At 40.9% G+C, this 13,331-nt stretch overlaps 2 protein-coding genes across 7 annotated transcripts in view; both read left to right on the plus strand.

The window, feature by feature from the left end:
* LOC117410228 (Fc receptor-like protein 5) overlaps positions 1-2,282 on the plus strand; it is a 47,618-nt gene extending 45,336 nt beyond the window's left edge. For 4 of the 5 annotated variants that reach the window (XM_059018527.1, XM_059018529.1, XM_059018526.1 and 1 more), the window contains 2 exons: positions 165-196; positions 1,762-2,282. In XM_059018527.1, the coding sequence (XP_058874510.1) occupies positions 165-196; positions 1,762-2,280 (551 nt within the window). In that variant the 3' untranslated portion in view covers positions 2,281-2,282. Of the gene's footprint in view, positions 1-164; positions 197-588; positions 1,043-1,761 lie in introns of those variants that run through there. The other variant, XM_059018530.1, reaches the window with a different exon arrangement.
* A 4,037-nt stretch (positions 2,283-6,319) lies between these two features.
* LOC117968279 (leukocyte receptor cluster member 8 homolog) overlaps positions 6,320-13,331 on the plus strand; it is a 33,892-nt gene continuing 26,880 nt past the window's right edge. The window contains exons 1-2 of one of the 2 annotated variants that reach the window (XM_059018585.1): positions 6,320-6,661; positions 12,924-13,077. In XM_059018585.1, the coding sequence (XP_058874568.1) occupies positions 6,621-6,661; positions 12,924-13,077 (195 nt within the window). In that variant the 5' untranslated portion in view covers positions 6,320-6,620. The remainder of the gene's footprint in view (positions 6,662-12,923; positions 13,078-13,331) is intronic. The other variant, XM_059018586.1, reaches the window with a different exon arrangement.

The raw sequence follows: 13,331 nt of genomic DNA on the forward strand, positions 1-13,331 counted from the left end.
TCGTAGCCCCAACTCATACAAGTACCTTCAGCTGTCCCCTTTACATTTCTGTGGTGTTTGCAATGATCCGAGTGCTTCTTGTTATTGCAATTACTCAGATACTCTGCTTTAATGTTTTGATGAGTCGGTGGGATGACAAACTCTCTGCTCTCTCTCACACACAGTTAAGAGAGGACAGGAACCCAAGAACAGAAAGGTGAGGCAGTGTGCCTGTCTGTCAGTGTGGATGTCTGCCTGTCTGCCTGTCTGTCAGTGTGCCTGTCTGTCAGTGTGGATGTCTGCCTGTCTGTCAGTGTGGATGTCTGCCTGTCTGTCAGTGTGCCTGTCTGTCAGTGTGGATGTCTGCCTGTCTGTCAGCGTGGATGTCTGCCTGTCTGTCAGTGTGGATGTCTGCCTGTCTGTCAGTGTGGATGTCTGCCTGTCTGTCACTGTGGATGTCTGGCTGCATGTCTGTCTGTGCCACTAAACTTAAGTCAAGCCCAAAGTGTAGGATGTTGTCTAATTGTGCTTAGGATTCATATATAAAGCAAATTATTGGCCAACACAGTTCAACTTAATAACAACTATGTTTTTTTTTTTGTCAACCAGCAGCCTAGATTGGAGCCTGTGAGGACAGAGCTCACCGCACTGAAGGCATTGGCTTTTATCGCTAATCCATGGGGCAATTTTTTGTTCAATTTCGAGCATATATTCTACTAGTTTAACACAAACTAAACTCAGAAATATTGTTCCCGCGTGTAACATACAAAATGCAGAGTCGCTGTGTTGCATTTAAGGATGAACTGAAAAAACTCAAATGTATCTATCATAGATGGACAAATAATGGCAGCACACACTGTAATGTAAAATAGGGTTTCCTATCGTTTTGGTTTTGTTGTGGTCAAAATAAGGACATTAAAATAAGATGACAACAGTCTGAACACAACAAATTTATAAAAGAAATTGCAGATTGTGTGAGACTTTCAGCTCGTTTTTTTCTGGACTCTATTACACATAGTAGAAATGCTTGTGTTTGAAAGCACTGTGCTGTGCGTTCACTGTGCTTTATCACACTGTGCTGTGCTTTCACTGTGCTTTATCACACTGTGCTGTGCTTTCACTGTGCTTTATCACACTGTGCTGTGCTTTCACTCTGCTTTATTACACTGTGCTGTGCTTTCACTGTGCTTTATCACACTGTGCTGTGCTTTCACTGTGCTTTATCACACTGTGCTGTGCGTTCACTGTGCTTTATCACACTGTGCTGTGCTTTCACTGTGCTTTATCACACTGTGCTGTGCGTCCACTGTGCTTTATCACACTGTGCTGTGCTTTCACTGTGCTTTATTACACTGTGCTGTGCTTTCACTGTGCTTTATTACACTGTGCTGTGCTTTCACTGTGCTTTATCACACTGTGATGTGCTTTCACTGTGCTTTATCACACTGTGCTGTGCGTTCACTGTGCTTTATCACACTGTGCTGTGCTTTCACTGTGCTTTATTACACTGTGCTGTGCTTTCACTGTGCTTTATCACACTGTGCTGTGCTTTCACTGTGCTTTATTACACTGTGCTGTGCTTTCACTGTGCTTTATCACACTGTGCTGTGCTTTCACTGTGCTTTATCACACTGTGCTGTGCTTTCACTGTGCTTTATCACACTGTGCTGTGCTTTCACTGTGCTTTATCACACTGTGATGTGCTTTCCCTGTGCTTTATCACACTGTACTTTTACTGTATTTGGAAGCTGCAATAAACTGTGTGTCTGTGTTTTGTTTCAGAACCTACCTCTTGAATACTGTGTAACGTATGCCAAAGTGAATGACAGAGCCAGCGAGAAGACAAAGGGAGAGAAAGAGGAGTGTGTGTACTCCCTGCAGCACGAGGCAGGGATAGAGGGAACGAGAGAGGAGGGGAAAGGAAAGAGAGAGGAAGGGAGGGGGAATGAGGGAGCAAGAGAGGGGAGGACAGAGGGTTTAATCTATACCCTACCCATAATAACAAGGATAGATGGAGTGAGAGAGGGGGGGAAAGGAAAGAGCGGGAGGGAAGAATGTTTTTATTCCCTGCCGAGAGAGGTGGGCAGAGGGAGGGAAGGGTGCATGTATTTTGAACCCAGGCAGACAGAGAGAGGGGGAGGGGGTGAGAGAGAGGAGGAGGTGTATTCATTGCCCAGGGGGGTGGGGATGTATTCACTGCCCAGAGAGGTAGAGAGAGAGAATGGGAGGGTGAAAGGACCGGGGGAGGGAGTGTATTCCAATGAGGAGAGTCTGTATGAAAACTTTCAGCAGAGGACATGAGAGAGGAGATGGGGGGGGGGGGGGGAGAGTGGAGGAGAGTGAAACAGGAGTGGAGAGAGGACAGGGAGGGGAGAGGAGGGAGTCAGTGGAAGAGCAAAGGGTGAGAGAATAAGTTTAATAGTGTGATTGAAAAATACTGTAAATGCTAAAAAATATTGTTTGTAATTTTTTTTTTTTTTAATATAAAATCAGTCATTAAAAATGATTTGTGTGTTACTTGGTTCAAGACATAATGGAGACACACAGACTGACAGACACACTCACTGAGACACACATACACTGAGACATATACACTGAAACAAGCAGACTGACACACACACAGACACACTCACTGAGACACACATACACTGAGACACGCAGACTGACACACCCACACACACACTGAAACAGGCACACACACACTGAGACACGCAGACTGACACACCCACACACACACTGAAACAGGCACACACACACTGAGACACGCAGACTGACACACCCACACACACACTGAAACAGGCACACACACACTGAGACAAGCAGACTGACACACCCACACACACACTGAAACAGGCACACACACACTGAGACAAGCAGACTGACACACACACACACACACTGAGACAAGCAGACTGACACACACACACACACACACACACACACACTGAGACAAGCAGACTGACACACACACAGACACACACACTGAGACACAGACACACGCACACTGACACAATGACACACACAAACAAACACACCGAGACAGACACACACTATGACACACACACTGTGACACACAGACACACACATTGAGACACAGACACACGCTGAGACACACAATGTTTGCAATGATCCAAGTGCTCTTATTATTTCAATCACTGAAATCTGTGTTTTTTATTTCTTTTGATAAGTCTGTTGCTTTGACTGTGAGTTCAGGAGCTGCTTTTCAGTTCTACTGTAGCTGCACCTCCATAGACATGTGTAACACAGGCTCAATCATCATTGTATTAGTAAGCACCAGCGCCATCTAGTGCGCAGCTAGTGTATTGCCAGCAATATGCATTTTATCCAAACTGATCTGTTTACACTTTACAGTTACAACTCGGACCAGAACTGGCTGATTCTTATAATCTGAGCCCCCCATTTACACTTGAGCACAGATCTAAGCTAACTTTGGCCCCGTATGTGAGCACGTAGCCCCTGAACTGCAGTGCGTGCCCGATGACGTCATATCAACCACCCCTTGTGTGAAGACATTTCCCCTCCCAGAACACAGAGCGGAAGTGTTTAAATCAACACGCTTGTCATTTAAGAACATAAGAACATTTACAAACGAGAGGAGGCCATTCAGCCCATCTTGCTCGTTTGCTTGTTAGTAGCTTATTGATCCCAGAATCTCATCATGCAGCTTCTGGAAGGATCCCAGGGTGTCAGCTTCAACAACATTACTGGGGAGTTGGTTCCAGACCCTCTCTGTGTAAAAAAGTGCCTCCTATTTTCTGTTCTGAATGCCCCGTTATCTAATCTCCATTTGCGACCCATGGTCGTGTCACTTGTGTGTTTCTACTTCAAGGTGGTCATTCTGTGCCAATTAAGATTTCATTTTGCCATCAGAAATGGAGCAGAGCATTGAAAACTTGCGCATCTGACATGTATAGAAACAGGTGTTATTGTATAGGCTCCATTAACACATGTCATACAGACAACTCATGTAAATGTAGACAATAACTCTGTGAAACCCATTCGTTTATAGTTAAAAAAAATAAACATCCATGACTTTCAATTGTGCTTCAACAGCAAGACTTGGATTAGGAAAAGGCAATAAGAATATGTAGGGCAGCAGAAACTATCAAAACACAGACCAAAGAGCTGTGCAGTGAATAGCTCTGTTCATGCAGTGAGCAGACATGTAACATAGACGGAATTTAACCTGAAAACAGAGCTGCACTCAGCTCAAAACAAATCCAAGCCAGAGAGGTTATGTGTGGACATTGTGGAACACAACATGGCCCATAGAAATTGCCCAGCATATGGAAAAGATTGCAAAAAATGTGGAACAAATAATCATTTTGCACGGTGCTGTAAGACACAACCAAAGCAAGGACAAGTATATGCGGATGCTGAAAAGGCTCTATGTGGACGTTGTGACTGAAAATAAAGAAAATGAGAGAGACTGGATACTTGCATTGCAAGTGAATGGCATTATAGTTCCACTTAAATTAGAGACTGGAGCACAAGTTAATGTCATCTCTGAAAAAGATTACAGAGGACTTCAGCCAAGACCAAAATATGGACTCCAGGGATCTGAATCGTGCAATTAAAAGAGAACATTTTAAACTTTCAACACGAGAAGAAATTATGGCACAGTTTGCTAATGCTAAATACTTCAGCAAATTAGATGCTTCCTCTGGATTTTGGCAACTGAAACTGGACTATGCCAGCTCCAAATTGTTCACGTTCAACTCTGTATGGGAGATACAGATTCCTAAGGCTACCATTTGAGATTGCTTCAGCACCTGAAGTATATCACAAAACCATTCATATGATATACAAGCATATTGAAGGCATTGACACATCAATGGATGACATCATTGTGTGGGGATCATCTAAAGAACAACATGATTCCAGACTGAAGAAGGTGCTTGATGCTACAGTAAAGAACTTAATAAAGAATAATGCATCTCTGGAGTTACAGAGTTGACTTTTGTAGGAGACGTTATTAGCAGTAAAGGGATCCAGCCTGACAGGGTGAAAGCATCAGCTATCGAGAACATGCCACGTCCACAATGCAAAAAGGACGTCCAGAGATTCATGGGCATGTCAACTCCATGGGAAAGTTCATAACCAGTCTTTCAGAAATGATAACCCCACTAAGAAAACGGAGAGAGAAAAGCAATGAAAGGAACGGGGGCCATGAACATGAGACATCTTGGAAGAATCTGAAGACGCTCCTGACAGAAGATCCAGTATTGAGGTTGTATGATCCAGCTAGACCAATCACAATCTCAGCTGATGCATGTGGCAGAGTGGTTGCAGTGCACAGGTGTGTGGTGACGTCACGGACCAGAAAGAAGTGCAAAAACAAATGGCACGGGGCTGAACTGCCTTAGCAGTATATTTATGAATAACAAAACACACCAAAGAAATGGGCACATGGGCCAAAACAAGAATAAACACTAACAAATGATTTCCTTTACAACGAGCACCTTCACTTCCAGGTAGCATTCACTCTTGCTCACGCTCTTTCTCGTCTAAGCTTCTCTCTCCCCCGCTCCGAGCCTGGAGTGGGTCTTTTGTACTGTGGCTGGAGCCTTAATTGCCCATTAAATAATCACCTAAGGCTCCAGCCTCATTCCCACGAGCTATTTAGGATGGGGATTCAACCAAGGGCCGGTGGTCACCGTGAGGGGGAGACGCTTCCCTGTAGTGACCCCCTCTGCTTTTACTGTGTTCAGCAGATACCCTTTGGGCTCTGTGTCAATAAAGTGCTTGAGCGTTCAATGAGTGTGTGAGTTTACTACTTCTCTCTATCGCCAAATCATCATAGTGTGATTGGTTCCAGGGCGTCCTTGTAAGGGCTGAACATTAACCCTGTTTCGTTACAATATCAACTATGTATCTATCAACTATGTAAATTATGGCAGTGACAGACATCGATTTTTGCCTTCGAATTTGTGTGCAGCATGTTTGTTCGAATATTCAGATAGTTCTCCCACACTAAAGAAAATCATATTACACTCCACACCGCTGTTTTCACATCGCTATGCTTTAGTGCGAGAGGTCCCAGGTTCGAGCGCCCCGCCCTCCGCCTGGGTGTGGATTGCCTCGCCCTGTGTGTGATGCGCCTGTCTGCGTTAACAGAGGTTTGCCACAGTATCAAGCAGGTGGCTGTGGTTGTAATCGTCCAATTCAAATTACGCTCAATATCTTTCATTAAAAACTACACTCCCCAGACACCCTTTTTTCATTTCCACAGCCCCGACATAATTTATTGACCTTACCTATACTATAGCTAATAGAATTCTTCGAGTTTTTGTTATGACGGATTGCTCTTTACACTAATAGGAAAACGTTTAGTCACAGGAAAGGGCGGGTACTAGGGGGAGGTCTTCCAATAGGAAAGCGTAGCTTGGTCTGGGGGTCCATTTCGCGGAGATATTTTTTTTCAGGTCGTTTTATTTCAGGCCAACACAAGTGGGTCTGTTTTGTGTTTATTTTTACTTCAATTTTTTTTCCACAGACGACAATTAAAACTAAGTAAATAAACAATTGGAAAGGCGAAATAAAGAGTTCGTTTCTACTCTGTTATTTTGTGTTCGTTGAAAAGCCTCCTCTTCAGAGGGGAGGACGATATCGGTGAGAAAATGGCGGCGAACCCGAGTCAACAAAGTCAGGCCGCAAGCTGGTAAGAATGTGTAAACAGATATATTATCGTGTAAAAGACGCCGCTGCTATTTAAATATTGTGCACCGCTTATATATGTGCAGTATTACACGACTTAAACGAGTATCTGTTTAGTTTTAGTTTATACGCCTTTATCAGCGCTGTGTGTGTTTTGTGTGTGTGTGTCCTTCCTTCTTCGCAACAGTAAGTTAACAGTTATATTAATGTTACAGTAACTGTTATATTTGTAAAACTACACTGTTACCCGTAGAGATCATTTTAAGACAATAGGTGCATTTCACACTGGACATGTTTACTGTAGGTTGTTAATACACCTGTACATCTTTCCGAGATAAATTCAGCTTCTGTGCCAGCCATTTGTTTTATGCTGTTGTATTTGCGTTTTTTTGTGTTTTTTTTTTTTGGGGGGTGTGTTGTTAACAGAAAAAAAGTGAATTATTTCTGTTTTCCTCTCAAGGAAGTTTAGTATTGAAATGATCAGGAGTTTGAACAGAGGTAGAAGCTCACACTAGCCCTGCTGCTGCTGCACCCAGTATGGGGTTCAGAACCCTCAATGGTGTCTATTTTTAAATGATCAGGAGCCAGAAGTTTGAAACTCCTGGCTCCTGATCATTTCAATATTATTAATAATAGACTTCATTATGAGTAGTTCTGAAAGCCATGACTGGGTGAGGCAGGGCTGGTGTGAGTTTCTAACCCTGCTCAAACTCCTGGCTGCTGATCATTTCAATATTAATAATAGCCTTCATTGAGGGGAGCTCTGAACCCCAGGACTGGTGTGAGTTTCTTACCCTGCTCAAACTCATGGTTCCTGGTAATTTCAATATTAATAATAGACTTCATTGAGGCGTGTTCTGAACCCCAGGACTGTGCAGCAGCAGGGCTAGTGTGAGTTTCTATCTCCTCAATGAAGTTTATTATTTCAAGAGCCAGGAGTTTGGTGGTAAATAATTGTTGGACTCAAACTTTATTATTATTATTATTATTATTATTATTATTATTATTATTATTATTATAGTAAACCAACATGATGACTTATTCATGCTATGAAGAAAGTTGCTTAATTCTGAGCAGATTTACAGAAACCTGATTTATTCACACTCCTACCCCCTGTTCATTCTAATACAACAACATTTTATGAACTTGTACGAATGTTCAGATAGTCGATCCTAATAATCTGTTTGCGCAGCTCTAGTTGGCACCGAATAGGAATAGCAAAGCGGCAGTCAACCTCAAACTGGTCGTTAACAAACCACACTCTTCTGTTTCAAAGCAGGAGCAGCACAGTCATGTATGTGTGTGTCTGAAGTGTGTTCTGGGTGTGAACCAGCAATGTCAATATTGTAATTGTTGTGTTTGAATTGTATTGTTTGTAGGGCCGTCAATTAATCACAGTTATAAAATGGGTTGGGAGAAATCTGCGTCCTGATAAGCATTCCAAGCCATTGAATTATTACAGTACAACCAAGGGGTAAAAACAAGTCCCAGCAACTAAGACTTTTTACAAACAGACGTTATTGCACCGAGCGTTTAAGAACGTTTAAAAAAAATAATTTCGAATTGGCCGTCATTTTATCCCCAATAAAAACAATAGTAATACAATGTCAGACTTCCTCCATGTGAATGAAACTTGTTTGGTGACTCCGATGTCCACACATTCCTGGAGGATTTAGACCACAACAGTTCGGTAACGGAACCGACAGCAATAATTAAAAAAAAAAAAAAAAAGTCAGAAAAAAAATGAAACCATGAGTACTCTCTCAGGACTGCTGAAGTGTAATACATTTGAAGCTAATAAAGAAGAGTGGAGCACTAAAAAAGTAACTGTTTGGGCTGGGTCAGTTTTTTAATGATTGGTCAGCACAAACAAAAACAATATGGACTGGAAAACTGCACCCAAGACTGAAATAGACACAGTTTTTTAAGAAGTTTCTTTGCTGAAGTGATAACATCAGCTGTCGCACAGCATTCGGTTAGCAGCTACACAAGATTCTGTGCTGGCCAGAACCGTTTTTTAAATTCTCCCACAGTGGGACGATCTGTAAACCTAATTTGAGATGTCCACTTTAAAAGCAAACAGCGTCTTCATTTCTGTCATGAATACTTACACTCAACAACAAAAAGACAAGTGACAACATTACCCTGCTATATCCCAAGCAGACTTCAACAAACTTAAGTCATCGGTACTCAGGACGCAGATGTCTCCCAAACCATTTTATAAGGTAGTTTTATGAAGCTATTGTGCACCAGCTGATAGACAGGAACTCCTGGAGTACTGTCGTCAACTCATAAACAAAAGGCAGAAACAAACTCCCCTACTCACCAAACAGCGCCACCTACTGCGATCTGTCCAACTGTGTAACCAGCCATTTAATTTAGAAAACTGTACAGTCAGCTTCATGAGAATACTGAAAATATTATCATAATAAATTAAATAAATTATTAAAAAAATTGTTTATCTATTAAATTAATTGGAACTATTTTTGGCAGTATTTTTCCTAGCGTAGTAATGTATTTAGGAAAAAATAAACCTATATTCATTTTTAAATTAAAATGTGTCTATATCTATTTCTAAAAACTAGTAACCCATTTTATAAGCGCTGTACAACACTCCAGGGTGTTGTGTCTTACTTCGCCCCTGGGCGTGCGGTTATTCTAGCACAACCAACACCCTGTCGTGTCTTATTGCTTGCTTAACTTCTGCGATTAACTCATACATTTTTTGTTAACGCATGTTAATCGTACTCCTGTCTTGTCCCTCTTAGCATACCGTAATTAATTTCCAACGGGTACATTTTAGTGCATTCCAGGACTGAATGAGTGTAGTCCTCGTTTAAATATAAAATTAGTAATGGAACCGCATTATGTATCAAAACACTCAAACTGAAAGACTTTTTGAAGTTGTTTTTTTTTTTTTTTTTTAAACTTTGATGGTACATTGGATAGAAAGAGAGTTACTTGTATCTACTGTCAAAGTGAGTTCCAGTGTCACAGACATGCATCTAGTCTGCTGTACAACCTGCATGCTCAACGTGGTTTCACTTCTCAAAATACACTTTCTGGTAGTTTTTCTGCTACAGACGACAGTACAACAAGTAAAACCCATTGGTTTCGACAGAATACATGAATCAAGCTAAGGACAATACTATAATGTGCTGTTGGAAAGCTATTGACTGCAGACCCGTTAACATTGTAGCTTTATTTCAATAACCACATTTATTTTTAAATTATATTTACATAGGAGGATATAACTGTTACTCAGTGAATGTTTGTTTTATTTGGGCAATTTCAAGTTATTAATAAAGAATTTAAAATTATTATTATTATTATTATTATTATTATTATTATTATTATTATTAATTATTATTATTGTCAAAGAAGAACATGTTTGAGTTAGGGGTGGGTCAGTGTAGTCATACACGATTATACAAAAATAAAAAGCTATTCGAATAGCATATAACATATTCAAACACATATTAGCTACTAGTAGAAGCACATGCTTTTTTTTTTATTTGCTGGTGCTTGACAAGTGTTCAAAGTCAGTGTTAAGCCCTGCATGTTCATGTGAAAGAGATTGGCATATTAAACGTAAGGACTCTAATTAATCATGCAGTGCTTGTAACACCAAAATTCTACAGTAAACGTATTCTGATTGACATTGTTGTCAATTTTGTTGCCTTGTTCTCAGAGTTCCTCTGTGATGACGGCACACAGCCGCTGTGCTAGGCAGTCATGAAACAGCTTCCGGGAGATTGGCACTGTGAACTGGTGACTAAAACGTACAGTACTGATGCTAATTAAAAAACAACAATAAAACGCTTACCTAGTATCAGTGTGATGGATGTCCCTGCTTGTTTCCACACCAATCACTGATAATGGCAGGGAAATTGGAGAGAGCTTCAGTCGCAAGACATTTTTGGCGTTTTTAATCTTTGATGGTATTTCGCCTTGATCGCCGTTTGCTAGTAATGTACTAGTATTGAGCAAACAATCCACATTTTTTTCACTGGATTGAAAGCTAAAACTACTCTCACACCAGACGTAACGGCTCGTCAAACTAGACCGCATGGCAATACTTTGGTTTCTGATTGGCCATACATTCTGTATTTTGAAATGTAGTACTTAAGTTACAATAAACTTTAATCGGGTCATTGAAAAGAATTAATATCGACTTGCAGGCATGAACGCACACAGGAAATAAAATGAGTTAAAGACGAGGCTTAGTTTTTTAAAATGTCTTTTTTGTATCCCAGACAAACTGCAGTAACCGCCCAACTGTTTATATTACATTTAAACAACAGGGCTTATTTAAAATGTACATATTTAATATGTAAATTAGCCATGTGTGCACTGAACGCTGTCACAGCGCGTCAGTCTGGTGTTGGCGATTAAACGCTGATTACATGACAAAAGTTTGCAATAGATTGGCAAGTGGTACTAAATAAAATGCGTTGTCTGCCATTTCAGAATTTTTCTCGAGTACCCCAGTTTGAAAACTGCTAGAAGAAACCACATTACCAACAGATACAGTTTAATAGTAGTAGTATTTAAATGCCGTTGTCCTGACTGGTAAATTCTTCCAGCTTCCCCTTTTATTTTGACAATTTCCATATAAAAAATGGCATTGTTATCTTGACATTTTTCATTCTTAGCCACCAAGTAAATATTTTGGACAGTTTTCAAAACAATTGTTGCTTTATTTTTACACGTTGGTGTTGTTTATAATATGATAAACGAGTATATCTGCTTCAGGTTAAACGATGGCCCATGTTACACAGAACACTACAAATAAAATGTCAAATATACACTATGTATTTCGTTGGTTTTGTGGATTTGCTATGTTTTTAACTTATTTTAATACTGCACATAATTATATAGTTTAGAAAATGATACTTACCAAAACCATGCTGCACGTGAACTGTATTACATAATAATTTCCTTTATTCCGATTCTAGTGGTGTTTTCTCAATGCAAGATGTATTGTAGGTATATATACACTGCTGTATAAAACCACATACACTGTATATATACAATTTTATCATGCTTGTTATAGGCCTACTGGCGAAATGGTCAAGAGACAGTTGGTGCTTAAAACATACGGAATAATTTTGGCCCTGAATTTCAGCATTTTTGGTCATAGAAAAGACACATTTCACATATTTTATAACGTTACCGTAGGCTACTTTTTTTCTTTTTTTAGGTAATGATGCGTTTTCGTTTCACAAATCTTCTGCAGACAGTATTTTTAAGCACAACTATAATAACCTATATTTCAACAGTCACTGCCGAAGCTTATTACTTATTCTTCCAGAAGTAATGGTCAGGTGTAACGGATACGAGGTTATATTTGCGCCGGGCCATGTTGTTAGCAAGCCTGATGTTGTTGTCCATGCTTTACTGTGAAACTGCCTGTGTAACCAGGGCGGGTGTGAGCGCATTCTACTGGACTGGAGAATAAAAGCACGGGAGTTTAATTATGAAAACGCAAGTGTAAAGAAACAAGTAAAAAAGATTAGCCTGTCGTCATACATGTCATGCTAATACAACATGCATTAATTTGCTGCGTATTGGTATTGATTGCGTCTGGTCAGGGAAGGGGGACACACGAGCGCGTTAAGAGAATTTCACCGGGACACTGGCGCAATGGCGCTAACACTGCGGATGCAAAGGTTTGAGCAGAACTCTCTAGTCGTGAAAGTGCAGCGGCAGAAGCTGTCAGGTTGCAAAGAATAACGTGAGGCTGAAAGCTACAGCAGCACCGAGTACAGCCTCATAAAGCGGTCTGGGTTACCATGGTAACTGACACGCAACATGAAACTGAGGCGCTGAATGGCTGACTGCATTTACGTCGCTTACCACGGGATGAGAACGTTTCAGAGTCAATGAATCGATGAGGCCGAGGCGCTGATCTGATCAGCAGCAGTGACTCTATTGTTTAGCGATCCCTTCTTTTGAAGAACGAGACGTTGTGTGTGACTTTAAAAAAAGGGATTTTTTTTATAGTACAAACAGAAACGATCGTCACTAGTGACGATGCCACATTTTTTTTTGTCGTCACTTTCAAAAAACATTCGCAAATTACGAGAGTGACGAGCGACAGCGAAACCCCTGAGATTAACTGAGAGCAAGTTTTTGAATCGCTTGACAGCCCTAATTGTTTGAATTGATAAAGTAATTGTGAAGCATGCAGTTTCAGATGGAAGCAATTGACTAGTATGCATGTCTGTGTGACCCCCCCCCCTCATTTTCATCCTTCCCCGCAGGCCCCAGCAGTATGGTATTGGCGGGGACGGTTCTGAAGGTCCAATTCATGAGAACCCAGAGTGGGAGAAAGCTCGACAGGCACTGGCGTCAATCAGCAAGAATACAGCCAGCTCAGCAGCCAAGACTGCAGCGTCCAATCAGAGCACAGCGCAGGTAAGGGACTAGTCCAATCGGAGTGCAGCACAGATGAGAGGGAGTGAGAGAATAGTCCAATCAAATAGCAAAGCTGCCAGGTCTACACCTATGTTTAAGCACCAAGGTCCCTGTATCATAACAAAGGTGTGTTTCGTTTCTACAGTGACACAAGAGCAGAACCACAACATTGCAGTTTACCAAGTGGTTCTTGAATGAAGAATAAGTGTTTTACAGTTGGTATGAATACATTCTCTCCCAGACTCATTTAATTT

The sequence above is a fragment of the Acipenser ruthenus genome, chromosome 60 (genome assembly GCF_902713425.1).
Source record: "Acipenser ruthenus chromosome 60, fAciRut3.2 maternal haplotype, whole genome shotgun sequence".
Classification (NCBI taxonomy): Eukaryota; Metazoa; Chordata; class Actinopteri; order Acipenseriformes; family Acipenseridae; genus Acipenser; species Acipenser ruthenus.